Below are 22,999 nucleotides of genomic sequence, written 5' to 3'. Positions count from 1 at the left end.
ACTGATTTCTTTAAGCCTGTGATCAGACCGTATATATCACAAATCCGATGACATTGTTCACACTGTGGCTTGCAGAGTACTTATAAAAAGTAGAAACTGGGAAATATCAGGAAGGAAGCGAACCGATTCTTCGACCTAATTCATCATGGAAATGTAGGTGAAGAACTCCCTATCATTTTTGTATACATTGGCGTAGATAGGATTGAAGGAGATAGGATTAAATGAGATAGGATTAAAGGAGATAGGAGTAAAGGTAGATCTTTACAACGTTCATTCAGTTTAGCGACACAATAACAACACCGATCGGTAATTACACGCCACCTCTCACCATCATCCGCAACTAAGGTGCATTAGTGGTGTTAAACTCGTAGAAGTAGTTGTAATTTTAGGGGAGGCGACCGACAGATGAGGTCATTGCGCCATCAGTGATGGATGGATGGGATACTTAAAATCGGGATGCTAAGTTTGGGATACCTAAGATCGGGATGCCACCGAAAAATCACATGATATATCATTGAAAGATGAAGAAACGCGTCGGGGTGGCCTTTGGTGTCAACGGATGACCATAGTCCGGTACCCGTTAGAATTGGATGAATGAAACTAATTGTAATAGAAATAAGGAAAATAAGATCGACCCAACACATAACTGGCATCCTGGAAACTTCGGAACATATTGCCCACAATCTGCCTAAGGCTAATTCTGTGACGCTAAGGCAATACGCTAATACGCTATCTAAGGCAATATTCCATAACTCAAAACATGTAACATTTTAGTGGTATTATCACTCTTTCCATTTGTGTCACTTCACTTGGGTATCACTATTTCTACAACATGTTACTATGTTTCTCAATATTACACCAATGTTATAAATTCTTGTTTGTTATCTTCGCTGCGGACAAGGAAGGGTCAGATAACTTCATATTTATTCCCATTTCAGTATCTTAGTTCAATTGCAAATGAACGATAATGCGTGCTATCATTTTCTGTTTTATCTCTATTAATGCCATGATTGTTTTCATCATCCCTCCTGTTCAATCACAACTCCATCTCTTTCATTCCGACGCTTCCTCTAATTATGTTGCAAGTCAAAACAGATACTAGTTCTTTGCTCCTGTCTTCGTCACCATTTGCGGTGTCTCACCAAACGTATGGATTTTCGCTGGTTATTAAATAAGTACTGTTTTATTTTCACTTCATTCATATGGTTCACTGTTAGAAACTTATCTCTCTCTAGGATATGCACCTGGGCAAGGAGTGAGGTTTTGATTCTCTACGGATAGATTTCCGATGTGGTATCAATTTCCTTGCTCAATGCATTGTTATCTGACCCTCCCTTTTTGTGTTTTTACATCCCGAGAGAACAACCGAGCAAGAAATGGCTTTCCCAGTATTAAATAAAAATAAATATTCCACAGTAAAACTCCCAATCCATACAACTACTGCTTATCTGGTGAGAGGTTGCTGTGCGTTGTGTTGTTGAGTGTAGTAGTAAGGAGGTTTGTTAAGTGCTGAGATTTGGATCGAGATACCAAGGTATGAAGCTCATCTCAAAAATATTTTCTTTTCTATTAAGGTTCAATTTTCTTGCAGTGCAAATATTTAGCGTATTTGGAAAATTTATTTTTTAATCTTAGTTTGGACAGATTGTGCAATTTTTCAAATATTTTTGGTATAAGATTTTATAAAGTATAAGGTATTGGGTTAGCCCTGACTGCAGAAATACTATGAAGATAGTTTGGAATATATCCACTGAATCCGTCGTCTTAATTTAAAGTTTAATTTCTTTCGGTTTGTCCTCACGATCATAGTTGTATTAATCAATAGGGAAAGGTGTACAAGGTAATTTGGGTCATTCGAAGAATGTGGGCGTGATTTCTTTAGATGTGATATTTTGGGAAAGGCAGAAGAGTTCAGAAAAAGGGGCGTCAGAATTAAACCTTCCTTTTAAATGAAAAGCTGTGTAACACCCCATTATACTCATGGAAGTATACGTACCTGGTACACTTGAAATACTATAGTCGTCACATGACACTCATCATTGGGACAGAATACCACTGAAGAATCCGCCATCCCAGGGTTCCCAACCTGGGTCCTAAGGATGCATAGACCATCGCTACTAATCAAAGCAGTCCCGCACACCCGTTCAGTCTCATATTTTAAAAATTGTCATGAATCCAGGCATTTTTCTCGGAATATTCATAGCAGTTAGGACAAAACAAATGTATTGTTTACGCGTATACATTTTATCGTTTGGATTCTTCGCAACTCATTGAGTATTATTTTCCACAGGGTTTGTAATTTTAACGGAAAAAAGTATATTCATGTATGTATATCAGTTGCACAATTTCAACTGCCTTTGCCATGACATTAACTCAAGTACCATTTGATGTAGCTGAGCCTTCAACATAAATTGACCGTATGATAAGAGTTCGATACGAATATAGCAAAAAGAGTTCCTTAGATTTTTCAATGAGGCGGTGCGTAGATTTTTTTTCGCTTTTAATTAGAACAAAGAGGAATTTTAAATATACCTCTACTAATGCTTTTAGGGTGGTCGTTATCCAATCATCACGAAATTCCTTCAGGGGAATTTTATGTTCTCCATAACCTTCAGCTGGTGTCACTAACATATTACCTAAACAAGAGTGCCAACGACGGCAAAGGAAATGCAATTGAATTTTTATAAGGAATATACTAATATCCCCCCCTATCCTTTGCTTATTACCCCCATTAAACCCATTTTAAGACTTGTAGTTATCATGTAAAATATGCCGGCTTAACTATCTTAACAAAAAATCCATGAACAGCGTATATTCATGTACCCTTCGTAAATGAATTAATCTTAACTCCTGTTTTCTACTTATTTAGGGTGGATTGAAATATAACGCACATTCAAAAAATTTCACAGAATTCTTTTAGCATTACACCATGTATTTCATTTTAATGGCATTTTCAAATGTTCAGTGCGTTCAAACCCGTAGTAAAACCCTACCTCCCCCTCCTCGGTACACCACCCCAACCTTCATGTTCCACGTACACTATTTCTGCATAGGTGTGTGGGCTATGTTTGAAACGTTGCAGACGAAGGTTCTAAAACTTTTTCAAATGGTACAAAAGGTACAAAAAATAACTCGAGGATTAGTCTATCATTTTATCTTTAATAATAAATGCATGACAAATTCCTTGATTGTTATGTACAACTAGAGTTTTACTAGCAGGTGGTTACTCAGGCAATTACTCAGTGTCGCATTGAAAGCACTTAATGAATAAACATTCAGTTCCATTAAGACAATGACTGCTTGAAACATGATGACCATTCAATCAATGAAATCCATTATCTTTGTCTATGATTGCGGTAGCGGATTATCGATGCTTTCTGGTGAGCTTAACTCCAACAGCTGCGCTTCCTTTCATTTCTTCCCTCGTCGATGCCTTACTTTCAGCCATATACCTTGCTCCGACGTCAGCACAAAAGCTGTTTTCTTGTACCTGATGGGGACGTCCGTCTTCTCACGACACACCTCAAACTCAAATTGAGTTATCACTGAAGCTAATCCCAACTTAACTTGCATTTGTGCAAATCTTTCTCCTGTTTGAAAAATAAATAAAATACATTGAGTGCTAAACATAAACATTCATCAATGCAACAGTTTCAGAGTGTAAAAATCATTCGCCTTGACTGGGATTCGAACCCAGATCCCTCAATATCCGGTCGAGTGCTTTAGCCACTTAAGCTACCGAGGCGTCCTAGCTTAAGTGGCTAAAGCACTCGACCGGATATTGAGGGATCTGGGTTCGAATCCCAGTCAAGGCGAATGATTTTTACACTCTGAAACTGTTGCATTGAAATGCACATTAGCGGATGACTCCGTTAAAAGTTACTGTTGCGGCATCTCCCGCAGTTTCTTTGGAATAAACATACATGCCAAAAAATACACATTATTGTTGTAATGGTTTGAGAGTATCCTTTTTGAATGATTACAAGTAGTCATCATAGTAATACAAAGGAGTTGATTACAAGCACTTAATTGTAAAGATATAAAAAAATAGTGAACACTTAAATATTGAGCATAGTTTTGTGACTTTCGGAAACTTGGTCGTAGAGCCATGAGGATAAATGTAGATTGTAGAGATGTTGATGTAGAGAGGAATGGATAAAATAAGATGGAGAGGAAAACAGACAAAATTCTAGGCAAGGTAGTGGGATAGGGATGGCTCATGGGAGACATTCGAAGATAGCAGAACAAGTGGATGCAAAATATAATGAGAAGAAATGGGATGATGAATATGACAACGGAGTGGAGAATTCTGGAGAAGCGAGGCAGAGAGCGGAGAAGAATAGGGATTTGGATGGATTGGAATTGAGGGAAGGAGAATGCATGGGGAGCTAAAGATTGAGTTATTTTAAAATGTAGTGCGGAGGTTTAGGATCAAAAACCTACCTAATCGGTTGGCTACTGCTAATAATAATTACACTAATGAGGAAATTTCAACAATAAGCGCCAAAGTTATCACTTTTGCCATCATTTGGGTATTTGAACAATACCAAATATGTCTCAAAAGCGATACAGTAACTCTTAGACTGGTTTGAATTGCTAAAATAAAATAAGAAAATCTGAATGAACATTGACGAATACAGACCAGAACACAGTTCGCAATTGAAATTCGAAAGAATGATTAACTACCCTTATTAAGTCCTTAATTGAATATTCATATTTCCATTAGCAAGCGGTGTTAGAGTGTGGCGGAATTAAATTCAAAGGAAACATCTTTAAATGTTAAAGTATAAATTACTTAGACGCTTATTCCCCTAGTTTCTCAATCACCGTCATATCGTGTTATAGGAGGGAAGTACGATCGATATCATGAATCAGGAAGAAATAACTATCGTGTTGCCTTGGAGACCGCTCTGCATTGAATAAATAAGATATGCGTAACACTGAAGAAACAACTTCGGTGGTTCATTATTTTAGCCTAGAGAGAGATAAGTTCGGGGCAATTGGCTCTTAATGAATTGGTAAGTTGGTATTTATTAAATAGTAGATAATTTGAGTAAAAAAAACTTTCAAAGCAATATTCATATAAGAAGGAATTTTCTCGCCTTTTCGCATTTTCCCCTGTCGTAGTATCGATGGCGTAAATTATATTCCCGATGAGCCTTAGTTACTTTTCAGGCCATGTGGTGACCCAGAGAGAACATAGCCGAAATCAACTCAGCGAAATTAAAACACGACCTTGCGCCGATTGCCCGCCAGACTAAACTGGCCAGGTTTCTTTGCAGACCCTATGTAGAATGCTACCATATTTAGCAAAGAGAACACACCTACGTTTTGCAGGGAACTACGAGGATCTAAAATTACACAATACCCCACAATCCGTCCCAAGAGCGTCTGGCGGGTGTGTTAGCATATAGATACCTTATAGATACCATACGTGCTCAAATATGAGTACACGCACGCATATGAATATGCAGATTATTTAGCCGGCTATTATTAGGGACTCGTTATATTTTCACGAGATAAAAGTGGTAATAGTCGTTCATATTGGACAGCCGGTAGCATATTTACCCGGAAGACATGAATGAAACACAAATTTGGCTAAATGTGGTAAATACCGCGAAAGTAACTTAAATGGAGTCTTCCGCTAATGTGCATTAAAATTTTAAAAAATTTAGAGTGTAAAAATCATTCGCCTGGACCTGGATCCATCGCAGTCCAAACGAATGGTTTTTACACTTTGAATAAAGCACCCCTTTCTTGAGCTGGAAAATGACCGAAAAGGACTTCAAAGGTTACAATGGAAGGGGCAAATATAATTTCCTTTACGCATGCATAAAACTTGTTGCAATAGGATGAAAATCAAAAATACACTCACGATGAATGATTTACACAAGAATATAACCCCAATCTATGTCTACGCGCATCATACACTCACCAATGCATACACGAGGTCCGTCTCCAAATGGTAAGTATGAGAATTGTTTAATATTCTCTTTGTTCTCGGGCAGAAATCGGTCTGGGTCGAAGTGCATGGGATTCGGGAAGTATTTCTCGTCCAATTGAATGGAGTGCATAGAAATAAACAACTGCATTCCCTTCTCGATGACGAGATTAGTTCCAGGGATTTTGTATGGCTCAACTGCATTTCTAGTCAGAATTCCCGCAGGTGGGTGTATCCGCAGAGTCTCTAAAAAAAGAGAGTACGAAAACTGCTAAAATGAATAAGGCCTTACAGACAATTATATGCACAAATAATCATGGTTGGTCAATTGGTAGAGCCTCTGAATTAGGTAAAATTAATGAAAAAATGCGGTTAAAATAAGACTCTTGACCGAACCTTAACATTAAATGCATGGTTTAATTGTTTGAACATTGTCACACTCCAAAAAAATTGTAATCGTTTCCATGAAATTTTCGCGGCTGCAAACCAGGTGGTCTACACGCGGCCAGAGATAGTCGCGATGCTGGTTGAGGATAGAGCACATTGATTTCGTTAGAACAATCCATCTCTTACTTTTCTCACTACTTTCCTTGTGATTGGTAAATGTAGGGATTCAAAACCAACTATTGTCTTCGTATGAAGTGAGCGGTTTTGCACAGAAACAATACTTTTGTGGGCTCAAATACCTAAAATCGATACGCCGGCTAGTGGTTGTCCTAGTTAATTTTTCAGGAATATTAAAGAAACGGAAAACAGGAGCTACCGTTCATATACTATATGACCATAAAGTTCACTAAGTAATTACTTTTTTAGAGTTCCTGTTTTATTCCGTTAGAATTATTAAATTTAACAAGATTGCTTTCTTGTTAGACTTATCGTGCCAGCGTTTTTTTCCGGAGACCGTTTCTATGCAACCTTTGATTTTGAAGCTGGCAGCTCTGAATTTAATCAAAATTTAGGAATTCCGTTTTACAATTCCATCTACGCGTTTTAAATTTAAGACAATGTTGCAAAACTTCGTTGTACACTTCAGCCGAAATAAACTATCATTATTCAACCAAAACGCATTTGCCTGTGGCCGCTATACTCCTCAGTATTTCCCATGAATTAATTATATTGAAAAAAGATATTATTGGAATGAATTGAAAGGAATTGTAAGATAACTGTACCCAAAGCTCTACCCTCTATAATAATTAACTAACATACTAATCTCAGCTATTCAAGACACTTAATTTGAACACAGGGGATGTTAAATTCCAACTTCGTATTTGTATGCACCCATTACTGCAAAAATTACGCCAAATTAGTTACTTCGATTAAAATTACATGTAAAATTAATAATACTTAAACATTTACTATCATGCTAAAACGTGTGTATATAATATAATTTTTAATGAGGCCTTAAAACATACTGACGAAATGGATGAAGGCAATGAAGTTATAATTACGAGGCATATTCGAAAAGTAAAGTCCGTTTTCTTATATAAATATTAGTCGGTCAGAACAAAGCGCATGCAGCGCCATCTATTTATTTTTACCGAAAGCACTGAAGGCAATGATTTGATTAAGTAGTCGTTCGCCTGGCGGTGAATGCATATAATGATGTCCTCAAAAATCGTTGCTCCGGCCAGTTGCGAAAAGTGTACATTGATTTGATTTTTGTGGGCAAAAGGATCAACAGCTGCTTAAATTCATCGTTGAGTTGTGCATGGTTAATGGACCCAAATTAATGAGTGAGGGGATGGTTGGAAAGTGGTTCAGAAAATTCAAAAATGCCCGTACAAATGCCCATGACGAAGAGCGGAATGGTAGGCCTAGCCAGTATTCAGACCGATGGAATCGCTACCAAAAAAGGAAAATCATGTTCTCTACCAAAGCTATAGGGGATACGAAATTTGAAATTTGATTGCCATGGGAGGTCAATACTACTTGTACAAGAGTAACCATAAAATAATATATTTACTACCGTTGCGTTACTTGGCTTTAGTTAACGTTTTCGTTGTCCCTCTTAATACGTTTCAGATGTACTGGGGAGGGCTGTGTGTGGCTGAGAACGGGTGGTTAGATGGAAGATCATGGGAAAGACGGGTCACCGGAAAGAGATATATTTCTTGGGGTGATACTGGGAGACAAGGAGACGGCGGGTGCCGTGAGATAAACTGAAGTGGTGGTCTCCCCCCTTGGCAGGAAGGAGATCTCCCTCCGCAAACCCCCTCCCTTCCTCCTCCTCGATCCTGTCGCAAGTATGCGACATGGTATTCCTTCCCTGGCTCCTCCGAATCTTCCAACTAAACAAAGACACAATGTCGCCAGTATGCGACGTAGTATTCCTTCCCTGGCTCCAAAGTTAGGTATAAAAGACCTGGTCGCGGGGCGAAAAGTAGTCAGTTGGTTATCTGGCGGTGACCGGTAGAACGCGAGGCTTCGGCTGTGTTGCGCTTGTTGCGACAGCGTGTGCTACTGCTGAATCTCCTTTGGACGAGGGCTCTGTCTGGGTTACGAGTTTCGTGATCGCGTCCATCCCGCCTTTATCCCTTACTTTCCGACGGACGAGGGCCATGCCCGTGTTACAGTGTCTGTGACAGCGTTCGCCGCTCCCACACTCCTCATCGGACCTTACCTTTGGACGAGGGCTCTGCCTGGGTTACGAGTTTCGTGACCGCGCCCATCCTGCCTTCATTCCTTACTTTTCGATGGACGAGGGCTCTGCCTGGGTTTTATTTACTGCGTATTTCATGTGACTTTCCCCGATACCCTTTGTGTCGCACACGAAACGCCCCTTGCGACAATCCTGACATCTGTTTCTGCGCCTAAAGCTGTAGGGAAGTCGAAAGGAGGCGTTTTGCCATAAATGTCAAAATATAGACACTCGGGCATGAATCCGGGCAATCTCCATCCCCGCGACTAACTCTCGCTGGTGCTCAGCTCTATGCTTCTGCTACACCTGTTTATACTAGGAGAGGAGACGACTAGAAAATATTTTGAGTTTTAGGCTTGAGTTTTTTTTTAATACAAAGGCAAGGGATTTTTTTCGGAAGAGCAATATAAGAAGTTCAACTAGGGCGAACATTATTCAAATAACGAGAGACGTAACGGTACCAACGTCGGAGGGAAATGTGTGTCCCAATGAAAAGATATGGTTCACTTGAGCTTCGGTGAACCAATATTCGGATTGACATCTATCTACTAACGATGGGAATTCGTTGAGTACGCTTTTCGTTACATGGCGCTCATATTGACCGTCGTGCCCTTCTAAGGACACGTGAAGATCAAACCTTTCAGGACACGATCCAGGAGGTCCATCCTTTTCAGCCCTTCGTAGGTGATCTTCCCGCCATCTTCCTCCATAACCCTGTCCACCTCCTCCCTCAGTTTCTCCTGGATGGCTCTCCCACTCTCCGACGCCGACAACTCGTACAGAGCGAAACTGAGGAGGGATGACGTTGTTTCGAAGCCAGCCGAAAAGAACAGCAACACTTGAGCCGTCAAGTCTTCGTTGTCGATGTTCGCCCAAGAAGGCTCCACTAGAAGAGGAAAGTTATTCGGACTTTTTGGATTAGACGGTGAGACGAAGAAAGCAAGGGTGATAAATCTTTTAAACTACGCATACCACAACAGATCAATAAAGTTCGTGTTCATCAAGGATTATTAAATCACGTTACAATATTTGTCTGAAAAATTACAGCAATATCCGCTATATTTGTCTAAAACGTGGCCATAAAGTAAATATTAACGGATATGATAACAAAGATTTAGGAATCACAACAACTAGGATTACATTTTTTTCTCTCCAGCAAATAAAATGTTTCAAATTTATATTGACATCAAGGAAATTACTAAAACACTTTCTTACCATTAGGCACCCATATGGAAGAATATGAAATGCTCCTAAGGGTTTATAAAAGTTACCTCGAAGCTCTGGAGCTAGCGGGAAAAAGGGTTCAATTTGGTCCCGGTCTCTGGATCCAAGTCCGGAACTCATTTCTCCAGAAGATTAGTTATTTTCGCCTACTCTCCTGGAGCTTAATCGCCTTCAATAGCTTCAAACCCTATTTGTCTGCGAAGGACACGAAGCGCTCTACGGCATCAAGTGTAGGGTTAAATTATGACACCATGGCAATTCTTAGCTGCTTATACATGTCCTTATCAGCATCGATACGGTAATAGGTAGATTTTTCCTGTTCGTATTTGTTGATATATAATTAATGCTGGACACTTTTACCAGTGGTAAAAATGGTTTTATCTTCATAAACTCTGCTAGGAAAAGTTTGGAGCAAACATGGAAAATGAAAGTGAAGGTTTTTCTGTAGCTACATGGTATCCTGAATACCAGCGGTAGGGTGTATGTCGAGGGGTTGATTCAACGCCAGGCATGCAAAATAAAAAATTAAGTTTTTCTTGATTTTTATTCGCCACTGAATATGTAAAATAATTCAAATGATGAAGATAATGATAAATTCAGGTACATGTCTCACGGTATCTAAGAAATACTTCTGATATTTTGTATCTTTTTTCATTGTCATAGACGGTATTTATTAGGTTTTAAGAATTTTTGCTTTGAATTTCTATTAAGTGAAGTTTAATTTTCAAGTAGTGCAATGTAGTTGAGTTGAAATCTCTACTGGTTTTCTGGAATTTTCTATGTTCCTATATCTCCATCCGTAGTGATTTAAAAACACGATATTTGAAACGATTCTTTATTACTGTAAATTAGCGAAAAATAAAATTAAGAATCCGATCCCTTGAATAAGAATTCAGCTGTAGGCATGTATTTGTGTTCCTTCTAGAGTCAAGTGCTCCTTAACATGGCGTTAGAGTTCAACCTTTTTCCTGTTTGGTGACATTTTCTCCTACATTATGTAATTGTCGCATTCCTAACAGTGCAAAAGACTATCATAAAAAGATAAAACTTGCGCTCTCTTTCATGCCAGTTGTGCATGGTTTGATATTAATTTATATTTTATGCGAGCATGACGGATGAAATTTAGAAGCTGTAATTACATAACTCATTCATTAGCGGTTAATGACACCTGCATATTGAATGGTTTATGTACATTTTGTCTGGGATAGTTTGAAAAATTAGAGTTAAATAAAGAAATTCATCATGAACAGAGTATGATAAAATAGTACCTTTAAGCTTCTTCTGCTCTCGATTAACTACTTCGCTTTGATCATCCTCCTCATCAACCTCATCCTTAAAGTGGAATCCTCGCTTCTTCATCAGAACCAAATGGTGAATAAAGTCCCCGAACGTTTTGATGGCTCCTCCAGTTTTCTCACTCTCCTCAATGGCTTTTTCCTTCTTCTCGACCAAGTCTTGAACAAAGTTGCGGAAGAATGATGAAGTTAAGTCGTCGGTAAACTTCATTCCAGTCCATTTCAACAGCTTCGGGGAAATGACAAATATCTGTGGGAGTAGGTGAATTTCACTATAATGCGATCGTCGTCAATGTGAAGATACAAAATTCACGTTAACAAATATTGACTGTTTCAAATAAATATTTTTGTTACCCTACCATCTAAGATAGGTTTTGGATGAACTCAGACTAAACCTGGCTACATTTCTTATCTTCGTCTAACAAAAAGCACCCTCATACAACAAATCACTCTAAGCTGTTCTTCAATTCCGCATCATTTATAATTCTCTTCAACGGGTATGATATTTCAATGATATAAAACAATAAGAGTTGACAAGTCCCGACTTCTACTCTTTAATACATTTTGGAGCACGCGAATCATTTAGAATAAGCAAAGAGCGTAATAATATTCAACTTCAGGAGTTTCAGAATACAATGAAATGTCAACGGAAACTCTCGGTGCTTAATGGAAAAGTATTTGATTTAATTAGTCAGCAAATATGTACTGATCCGACAATCTCTAAGGAGTATTTTCAAAGTCGCCATTTGGAAATTGTGATGTCTTGGGTCTGAAGTCGAAAACATTTCTTTGGGGTAAGAATTAGTCTTTAATGTTAATATAGCGTCAAGCGAATTCAAAAGGAAAAGGTTAGCGAAAAATTTGAAAGATAATCTAAAAGCATTTTGGTCTTACGACAGAGAAGTTCAGGGAAATAAGTCAACTGTGAATTCACTCAAAAATGATAAAGAGGAAAGAGTAACCAGCAGTTAGGAAAAGGCAAACTTATTAAATTCCTTCTTTTAAAGCGTCTTCACCAATATCTAAGCGCATGCTTCCGATAGCTCACCAAATCGTGTCGGTCAACCGATGCCACAAATTGAAATCTTATATGATGGAATAGAACGTATGCTGACAAATATTAAGGCTAATTAAATCCTCCGGGACCGATAAAATACCCGCTCGTATATTTAACAATCTAGTTTCGAAATTGCGCTGTATCTTGAAATTATATTTAAGAAGTCGCTGGTAGATCACAAGGTTCCAAGAGATAGGAAAACGGCTAACGTGACTCCATTATTTAAAAATGGAGATAGGAGGAACCGAGTAATTACAGACCTATTTCCCTCACATCCATTTCGTGCTAGGTTATGGAACATGTATTTGCTAGTTCGACCGTGAGACACCTCGATAATGAGGAATTATTATTGAAAAGTCCGCTCGGTTTCCGAAAATGTAGATCCTGCGAGAGACAACCAGCGCTTTTCGTTCGTGATATTCTTATTTCGAGAGAGAACAATATTCCAGTGGTCGCGATCTTTCTAGGTTTTAAGAAAGCCCTCGACAAGGTACTTCATAGTAAACTACTCGCAAAGCTAGAAGCATATGGTATGCATAACAATATGCGGGGTTGGATTAAAGACTTTTTGAATGGTCGGGTACAAAGAGTAGTGATAGATGGAGTTAGCTGAAATGCGGTAGAAGTTACTTCAGGTGTTCCCCCGGGGAAGTGTCATCGGACCTCTTTTGTGCCTACTTAACATTAATGACATTGACACCCTATTCGATAAGCCTAATATATAAGATTAATATAAGATACGTTTATTTGCCGACGATGCAGTGGTTTACCGTGATATTCGTGATCCTGAGGACACAGCAGCTTTGTCAGATGGCCTTAATCCTATACAACGCTGGTGCGACACTTGGCAATGAGAATTGAACTTATAAAAGAGCGTAGTCATACATTTTTGTAAAAAATGGAATTTGCACCCGAACGCCTATTGCCTTGGGAACACCGAAATGGAATGTGTAGACTCAATTAGATACCTAAGATGTACCTTCACTCACGATCTCTCCTGGGTGAAACACATACGGGGAATATGTGGACAAGCTTACAAAAAATTATTATGTATTAAATGAGTACTAGGTAAATGTGATGAAAAGATCAAAGAGAAATGGTATCTGTCGCTGGTTAGTCCTCATTTAGAATATGCTGCAAGTACGAGGGTCATCCGGAAAGTAGTACCCGTTCGTGAAATAAAGACACAAAAGTAAATATTAACAAACATAAAAAATTTTATTTGAAAGAGGATACTTAAAACTACTTCTCAACATAATCTCCAAGCAAATTAAGGCATTTGTCATAACGTGTGACAAGTTTCTGTATTCCTGCTGCATAGTCCTTCGCCGCCAGCTCATTGAGATACAGGGTCACTCCTTCTTTAAGTTCTTCATCGCTGTCAAATCTTTTTCCTGCCAAAAAGTCTTTAAGCTTTGTAAAGAGATGAAAATCTGAAGGGGCCAAGTCCGGGCTATACGGTGGATGGTCGAAAGTTTCCCATTTGAATTGCTGCAAAAGTTTTTGTGTTATCCCAGCTGCATGAGGCCTGGCATTGTCATGAACGAGAATGACACCAGTAGACAATAGACCTCGCCGCCGATTTTGTATTGCCCGCCGTAATTTCTTTAATGTTTCACAATACGCATTGGCATTAATAGTGTCTCCACGGGCCATAAAATCAATAAGCAATACACCTCGTCGATCCCAGAAAATGGTTGCCATGAGTTTCCTGGTGGACAGAACTGTCTTGAATTTTTTTGGTTTGTTTGGTGAATGAGCATGATGCCACTCCATTGACTGTCGTTTACTCTCAGGTGATGCATAACAAACCCATGTTTCGTCACCAGTAATTATGCGAGTCAAGAAAGAGTCTCCTTCATCAGAATAACGTCCCAAAAACGTCAGTGCTGCAGCCATACGCTTGGTTTTGTGCTCATCTGTAAGCTTGCGAGGGACCCATCTTGCACAAATTTTTGCATAATGCAGATGGTGTTTAACAATTTCATGAACAATTGTTCGAGAAACATTGGGAAAATGCTCACAGATGTCATCAATTGTGACGCGCCGATCGTTCCTCACGAATTCGTCAACTGAGCTCACCAGTTGGTCTGTAATGACAGACGGTCTCTCCGAACGCTCATCGTCGTGTGTGTTCCCCCTCCCCATGTTGAAGTTGCGACACCACCGCCGAACAGACGACTCGTCCATTACATTGTCTCCATACACCTCCTTTAATTGGCGATGAATATCACATGGGCGAACGTTTCTTGCATTGAGGAATTTAATCACTGCCCTCACTTCACAACTGGCGGCGTTCTCAATTTTTTTAAACATTGTAAACAATCACAGAAACAACACAGGCAATGCTAGCGTCACGCAACTTGGCTCAGAGAAGGCAGACAAGCCACTGAAGCTATCTGACCTCGTCCAGCGGCTACTCGCGTCGTCAGCACTTCATGCGGCACGAACGGGTACTACTTTCCGGATGACCCTCGTATATGGGATCCTCATGATGTTGGATTAATTGCCGAATTGGATCGCGGGCAGCGTAGAGGAGCTAGATTTGTTAAAGGCTGTTATGATGAACTTAGTAGCGTATCCAAAATATTAGGGGAGCTAAGCTTGGAATTACTAACGTAGCGAAGGTTAAATTACAGATTGAAGTTCTTGCATAAATTGGAAGGAGGCCTCTTTAGCAATTACGTTGAAAATGTATCATTACCCCATTGTACCACGGTAAGAGATTATGCTAATAAAATTATAGATATTAAATGTAGAACAGATGAATTTAAGATATAATTATTTCCACGAACGATAAGAAATGGAAATAACATTGTTCGAACGCGGTAGGGTCATGTTCGGGTAGAAATTAGTTAGGAGTGTATTCACCCCCTGCCACACACCCTAGCGGTGGCTTGCAGGGAACTTAAATAAATAAAATATCTTTACCATACTACAAAAATTTCTAATACTTAGTGAAGTCGTAATCCGCATATATGATGTTTGTTCATGGAGCACTCTCTTGGTCTATCTCGGTAAATGGAGCCCTCTCTATTCCATGAACTAATGACTCCAATCTTATATAACTGAAACGATAACCCATTTTAAGTTAAATTTGAAGTAAAAGTTACTGTTTTTTTAGTATTGAAGCCCTTCAGGTCATGAAGAGAGACTATTAGAAACATGGAGAAAATCCTATATCTGCCAAATTACCCACCTATCCTCATTAATGGCACAATAGTTGTTAGTAGCCTACCCTCGCATTATTCGCGACCAAACCAAAAAACTGAGATACAAAAACACCAACATATTTGACGAAAAGAAAGATTTGAATAGTTATTTTCGTTGAAATTGTGTGTTTTTATTATTGTTTTTAGCTGAAGTCTTTACTTTGTAAAACTTCCCCATGCCGAAGGATAATAAGAAAACAGTTCCACCAAAGAATTTTACTTTATATCCAGGACCGAGGTTTCGACAAATATAGCCATCATCAGCACTACCTGTATCTGCATATGTATACATCTATCTCCTATACCTGTCGGTGACAACATTTCTCCGAAATCTCAGTCGTGAATGTAAAAAAAAATTCTCGGCGGAAATATTTTCTAACTCGGTATCAATATTTTTGATTGAAAGACGTTGTTATTAACTGAAATTTCTTTCAGAAATTTTCAGAAAAAAATACAATTGTATGTTGTATTATTAGAGAAGGGATCGTACTAACATCCGTTGCCTCACTTCCACACGGGAGAAGATGGGCAGGTATCCCCACGCAATGGGGCTACTCCCCACTTGCTTGGGGAACAAAAGAATCATTTGCTGCCTCTCCCCCTGACGATAAGTGTAAAGAGATATCAGAAAAGATTTAAAATAATACCCCCGCATCAGTCAGCCCGAAAGGTTGATTTATAGGGTGAGGGCCCTCCGGTCAGTTACCCAGCGCTGTGCCCAATGGGCTACCACGCTTCCTTTGACTAATCAAACATTTAAAAACTGCAGTGTAAAGAACTTTGTCTTCTAATCACGAACTTATCGTAAAAATCCCAATTAAAAATTTGAAATCAGGAGACGCATTTAAAAGCGCACCAGTTTCCTCCTTCTAGATCAATTTATTAAGAGAAACTGAGACGTCCCTCCGTCTAAACGAAGCCTAAAGGAAATGGAAAGCACACAAGACAACTTTTTAAACGAACTCATTACCTACATGCGCTAGTTCACTACCCTCGCAAAACACCTTTGGCGAATACACTTCCTAGGACAGGGAGAAAGAAGGTTTGTTGCTTGTGATCTGTACCTATTCATACGTTAAATAATCAGAGTTGATTGAATTCCGCGCATTAACCCCTGGTTTAGAAGACTATATTCATGTTCTGTGATTAATCTTAAATTTCATAATTGCTGCTCATTATGCTTCCTTTTATTCCTAATGCTTGCAAGTATTTCTGTGATGGGGCTTAATTATAAGCTTGAAGAAATTCAACTTCTATTCGTCAGAAGGACCCCGCAATCCCGCCTCCCACGGTATAGAGGGCATAACGACAGGAGGCAGCATCACCCCACTTTCACTCCGGTCCACTGCGTAGGGGCGGGGTCAACATACGAGTAACACGATGCGTTGCGGTGTAACGAGTAACGGCAAAATATGGCGGATATTTCTTTTTGCTATTCTACATTAGTAATTTTCACAGCCGCAAATACCCACGTTATTCCATTATATATATTATAACCAATTGGTGGCTCAATAATGTGAAATGAGATTAAACTCAAATTAGAATAACTAATACTTGAAATACATGCATAAGGAGTTCGGAGAAAAAAATCATTCCATAATGTCATAGATAAATGGCTGATAAAACTATCACTTACCCCCAGGAGGATTCTCCTTCTCAGCGTGGGCTCAAAAATAAGCTTCCCCATGCGTCGAAACTCAGAAGTTTCCGGATTCTGCAAGGCGTCGCAGCGTATACCAAAGGCGCATGTGGCTATGACATCAGTTGAGTAGCAAGCCATGCACTCCTTCATTTCGAAAGAATTCACAAATCAGTGTCATTCATCAATAGATTCCTTCTAATATCTTATCTTTATATTTTCAGTAGGTTAATACGTTCAATAAACTGAGTAGCAGTAGTATTTAGGGGAGGCGACCGACAGCTAAGGTCACTTGCGCCATTAGGGATGGATGGGAAAGGAAGGGTGGAGAGAAAACCGGCGTCGGCATTAGCCTGTTGGAAACGAAAGGCGCCAAGGGGTCCGAAGTTTAACGTCCCATCCGACGGACGGTGTACTCACTCAAAATGCTCTCCACAAAGCACCTCAAGCAGGGATCTGGATTCAATAAACTGATCATCAAGCGATATGCAAGGACATAATCATTATTCCAACACGGTTTCCACTTGCATGCGTCTGAGCATTTCCACGTTCTCGGGATTTGAGCGAATGCCTACCTCCCTCTTCCCACTCCTCGTGAACGTGGTGTTAGCGTGTAATTCGGATCCCTTCGATGCGACCTTCCTGTTGAAATTTCCGAGGATGCCGCCAGTTTTTGAATGCGGCTCTCTCTCTCTCTTGTATGGAAAATTTCGAAACAACGGATGTTGAGACTTTTAAAGACAAATGGTAATGCTTTTCCTTTGTCTGGGACTTCTTAAAGATTAAAAGCTTTTGTTGGGAACGAATTCACAACGGACGCAAGTCGAGACAAGTCCTTAGCCACTGCCGTTAATTAATTTTAGTAGTTTTACTACTTTATCGCACATAGTCATTGCTGACTTTGTCCAAGTAGTTACTTGATAACCGGAAGAAAGCGTCATTTGACCAATCCCCTCACCAGCTATGATAGCATTTTAAATGCAATGTTTTATGCAAATAAGCTAACTCACGTATTCTTCCCGTACCCCCCATGGACCTCTCTCGGTTCCACAGCCCTTCTCCCCCCCTGGCGCCTTACCCAACCGCCCTCTCCCGCCCTGACGCCTTACACAACCGCCTTCTCCCCCTCCCCCATACACACACCAGTTTCCCTTCTCTTTCCCCTCCTCTTCTCTGTCTACTCTATAAAGCTGTGTGCCTTCTGTACTTAACCTGATGATGACTTCGTAAGTCGAAACCTAGGTCGTGTACAATAAAATATATGTGGAATAACTGAGTATTTCTTTTCCGATGCAAATAAGCGCATAAGAAATATTTCTAATATTTTCATTTATTTTATGCCCACCAGCTAACGGCACTTGATGTAACTATTACTAACGTTACTATTTATTAACGAGTTTCACGTATGGGATTTGATAAGAAAAAACCAAACTTAAGAGCAATTGTGTTATTTCGATTTTTACGCGAAATTCTCTTTGCAGGGCATAAAGCAACTTTCAAATGCGGGAACTACGAGTTTATCCATGCTTAAACTTTCACGGTATATGAAGGCATTGGCTGTTTCCTTCTATGCATATTTTTAAAGAATGAAATAAACAGAAGCACTCTTTCAACTCTGCGATCATTATTAAGGACTAATTTTTAAGCTGTCTATATACCGAAATTAATTATGTTTAAAAAAATTCTTTCTTCCCTTGGGAAAATAATTTTCATTTATATTCATAAATATTCCATGAAAAATATACATATTTTCTCGTTTTCTTGTGAAAAACCCAATATTTTACTATTGAAATAAATGCAGGTCCCGCTAGTTTGACATGTCACGGGTTTGAGTCCAGCCTTGAACGTGTGTGCTCTATAAACTACATCATTTGTCCACTGTGAGACCTAATAATGTGAGCTATGAGTTTCTAGAAGAATAATGTTGGTTAATAAGAAAATCATAGTTATTTTAGCCATGAGTTTCTCATCGGTCTTTTAGGAGCTTTATGGACCAAAAATCGGTACGAAATTTGTCTAATTTCCAAAGGGTTTAAATGGTGCACATAATTAACATAATAGCTTACACATTAACATAATAACACATTAACATAACCTCTTAATTTTTTCTTAATAGCCAAACAAGGTTCATGTTGCTATAATGGGTCATTATTTAAAATCTATCTTCCCTTGACTCAAATCTGACGAGAACTTATTATTCTTGGCATTTTTTAATCCGGGGGTCACAAATTATAACTTAGCGTAAATAGGATTTGAGAGAACAATTATGTGATATATCCTATTGTCAACACATTCGCCAGCTCGGGTTTCAGCTATAATACCTAAGGAAAATTCCGAGCAAGTGAAGGGCCAGTAAAATTTCATCACTTGTTAAGCCCGTCATATCAATAGGTTGAAAAAGATTCTCACCTTGGCTTCGATTATGGCTTCCCCTCTATTCTTGTCGATGTTTTTGGACCAGCTGGCACTAAGCTCGTCCGCACACGCCAGCATGAGAGGGAACATCGCCTTCATTCGCCCCGAAGTGAACGTGGGGCTCAACCTGGCCCTCATCTCCTTCCATCGCTGTCCCCTTAGATTGAACAGTGCCTTGGCGTTTAACGGATCTATTTCATCGTCCAAGCCGAAAGCCCTGTCTACAAATGCGTGAAAGTCCTTTACGAGAACGTGCCTATAACATGAAAAGTTGAGTTCAAAATTATTAATTGTTAAATTAACTCCACATTCAAATTCACCAAAGACTATGGTTATATCACAAATCTAACTTCATCTATTACAAAGCTAAGTAAATTAACCAAGCACTGTTTCCGGTCTGACTAATATGAAAGCTGTCAAGAAGGTAAATTATGTTTCTGCCTAGCGTGGCTGTGGCTTGAGCCACCATATTGGTGTCTAAACGCCCCCACACTCAGTACGCATCCTCCTCCTCAATGCGAACTGTTAAAATGTGCGCTGCAACAGAAAATCCCGCGAATTGTGAATTCGATCTCTGATTTGATTTTTACTGGAAAAAACCACAAGCCAATATAAATTCATAGGCTACTTTATGAAGTGTACGGAGACGGAATAAAGAGTGAAGGCGGAGTGAGGCAGTGGCGTATTCAGTTTAAAAATAGCCGCACTAATGTTCACGAATAGGACCACAGTGGTAAACCTAGCCTTGAGAGGGATGAATTGATGGTGAAAATCAACAAAACATTCGTGAATATCAACGAAAAAATTCGTCAAAATCGCCGATTCACGATCTCTCGTTAGACGTGATTTGCAACACAGCGCTTTGTGTCGCGCAGTGACGTAGAATTGCATGCTGGTATAAACAGGTGGTTAAAATGCGTGGCGGCAAATTTCTTAAGAGAAACAATTTTGTGTTTGTGTATTGGTGTGAAAATGTGACTTTCTAATGTATATAATTTTCCTTTGTATTCCCACTAGGTTCACATTTTATTTCAAAACGTAAGTTACTTTCTGGACAGCTATCGTACATTCAGTTTGAACTTTGAATTCTTGATTTTGATTTTTAAGAAGAGTAATTCAGTAGTACAAACCCCAACCATGAGTTATCTTGCGATAACAGGACGTTTACGTTTCTCAGATTTATTTTATATCAAAGTTAGTTTTATTTTACCGCTTTGGTCCCTCTAAAGATTTAAAGTGATAGTAAATTAAATATGTATACAAGCAGCGGCAGGTATTTAAAAAGCTGTGTGTGCAAGCGAGAAAATGCATCAATTTCTTACATTTTCAATTTTTTTGCGCACATTAAATGAAGTTTTGAGCTAATTTAGCGCTGTGTCAACAATACTACGTGTCAAAATTTACAACATACTGCTAATAAGGGTCACTGCATTGTGTACAAATGATGACGAAATAACCAAGCGCCAAATGCAACTTCTATTTCTTGGATTCTTCCGTGAAAAATTATTGACTGCTTAATCAAATAGTTTAAATGATTTATCGTGACGTTTGGAGCACACAATCATAGGATTCGTTGAAATAATTTGAACCATAGTCAGTATAGTGCTTCCCATCAGCCGTTAGCACATTTCTTTTCATCATGGGTATTAATTTTACGGCGTGGATTAAGGAGGCAACCTAAACTCTACGTTCCTCCTGTTATTATAAAAATGTAGAAGATGGAAATTTCAATCAATCGGTCATTCAGCCTCACTTGATTATTTCTGGATCTCGAAGCATTATCGAAGGCTGACTTCCATGAAAGTATCCCACAAGAGGTTTATCTCCTGCGTATTTGTACAGATCGTGGAAAGTCTCGATGATATTAGATCGACCAAGGAGTAATCTTGTCGTGTGGCCGAAGAAAGGTGCTGGTTTAAAGGGTAATTCTGGGAACCCTCGACGCTTCCAGTAATCATAGTAGATCTTATAGTAGACTCCAGCGGCAGCTAATGCAACAGCACTCAGGGCCACCACCACCTGCCAATCCCACGCCAGAAAGGTTTTCAAATCCATGGAGAACGTCGGAAAACCTAGAAGTTTGAGTGAATATTTTTAACACATTCTGACCTTGATTAAATATTAAAGAATTGCAAGCATCCGCAAATTTGGGAAATACTCTGAACCAATTTTTTTGAAATAATACAGCTAAAAGAAAGAATTCTGTTTTTTGATCGGTAAAATTTTTGTCGGCAGCCAGGCCGGGCTATTCACTATTCAGTGGAAAAACGTTTACGGCTATGCATTGAAACGAATTAACGTATCTTGATTGGTTCCACAAGCGTTGTTAAAACAAACTAAACAAATAACAGCATATCTTCCTTCTTCCACTGCCAAACTGCCTTCGTGTTAGCAACACCAAGCTCAAGATCCTCCATTAAATGACGTCAAAGGAATAAAAGTGAACAGCGGATGGTGTAATTCTCAACTGCAAATGTTAACTCAACATCAGTGGATTTTCCTTCCCAAATATCTGCTGTCGAACCAATTATTTGCCATCGCGATATTTTATGACTCAAAATCTTAACAAGATCTCGAGTTTACTGGGAAAGGGAATAGAATCAATGGCTCGTGTTGACGTTGGCCATCAATGTGGAAATAGGGAGAAACAAAGGAGTAGTATGAGGATTTCGATCACATATTGGGGAATCTGTTGTTAAGACTTGGGCTCCTTCCTGCATGACCTTTTCTAGGATGAACTTACCCTTTTGTCGCAGCAGCACAAAGCAATGGTCACCGGTGTACGAGACCCCTGAAGGGTCTTTTATTGTGCCTTTGAACCCTGGGTTGAATCTGACTAGTTTCCCGTAAACATCTACAGGACGTGTGAATACGAACCACCTTCCTACTTCGTTCCTTCACGGAGTCCCCTACAGCCTCGCTAAGGGATCACTAGTGGAGGAGCTGTATATCACTGGCGCGGAAATAAAATTCCTGCAAACAACCATACGATATATTTATACGTTAGTTGATTCCTGGTGCAGAATTTGTCAGCTGGGCCTCCATATATCACTGTGGTATCCAACGTGTTTTCCACGTTTGGTTTTAATGTTAGTACAGTTAGTAAGCCATTGGAGTTGGTCATTCCACCCATAAACCTTCAAGATCTTGTCCAAGTCCTTTTTACATATATGGTCATTTGTTTCAACTTTGGGAGTTCCTCTCTTGTTTGGACCCCATTCAGCCCGATTCGTAGGAAATATATGCACAGAAAATGCATCAATCATCTCAAAAGTATCTGCCAAGAAGCAATCATACCTGAGAAAAAACTTCTTAAAACTAGCACTTTTTATTCCGTATTTTTGTAAGCCACCCTCATTTCCCAATTGGCAGTGTTTTTTTTCTTTTTATCTCTGTCAAACTACTTGGTGCAGATAAGCTTGTTTCGCCATTTGGGACCGACTTGCAACAACCGAGTTCAAATGACTGACGCATCACATAATCGAGCTGACGCTTCATTCCTGCGAAACGATGGAATTGAGCCATCGTTCAAAAATAAAAATGCCAGAAATCGCATCTATCAAGAATTATAATTAGAC

General features: G+C 39.3%; 1 protein-coding gene across 1 annotated transcript; it reads right to left on the bottom strand.

Annotated features, from left to right (window-relative positions):
* Window positions 1-3,288: 3,288 nt before the first annotated feature.
* LOC139690014 (cytochrome P450 6k1-like) lies at window positions 3,289-21,476 on the bottom strand. The gene is made up of 7 exons (XM_071587194.1): window positions 21,175-21,476; window positions 19,416-19,677; window positions 17,004-17,159; window positions 11,072-11,348; window positions 9,217-9,465; window positions 5,936-6,187; window positions 3,289-3,590 (listed from the first exon to the last, which is right to left on the bottom strand). The coding sequence occupies exons 1-7, from the start codon at window positions 21,474-21,476 to the stop codon at window positions 3,412-3,414; spliced, it is 1,677 nt and encodes a 558-aa protein (XP_071443295.1). The 3' UTR covers window positions 3,289-3,411.
* Window positions 21,477-22,999: the final 1,523 nt, after the last annotated feature.

Source organism: Hetaerina americana, unplaced genomic scaffold (assembly GCF_022747635.1).
Source record: "Hetaerina americana unplaced genomic scaffold, ioHetAmer1.1.p SCAF_3, whole genome shotgun sequence".
Classification (NCBI taxonomy): Eukaryota; Metazoa; Arthropoda; class Insecta; order Odonata; family Calopterygidae; genus Hetaerina; species Hetaerina americana.
The sequence above is the reverse complement of the archived record's forward strand: the minus strand, read 5'-3'. Positions and strand labels throughout refer to the sequence as shown.

What these genes read in the sequence shown, in the direction of transcription:
- LOC139690014 (XM_071587194.1), bottom strand. Translation starts at nt 21,476, where the DNA reads ATGGATTTGAAAACCTTTCTGGCGTGGGATTGGCAGGTGGTGGTGGCC. An exon ending in CGAGATCCAGAAATAATCAA is followed by an intron (nt 19,678 to 21,174) that starts GTGAGGCTGAAT and finishes TTCATGTTATAG; the next exon opens with GCACGTTCTCGTAAAGGACT. An exon ending in AGAGCAGAAGAAGCTTAAAG is followed by an intron (nt 9,466 to 11,071) that starts GTACTATTTTAT and finishes TTCCTCTTCTAG; the next exon opens with TGGAGCCTTCTTGGGCGAAC.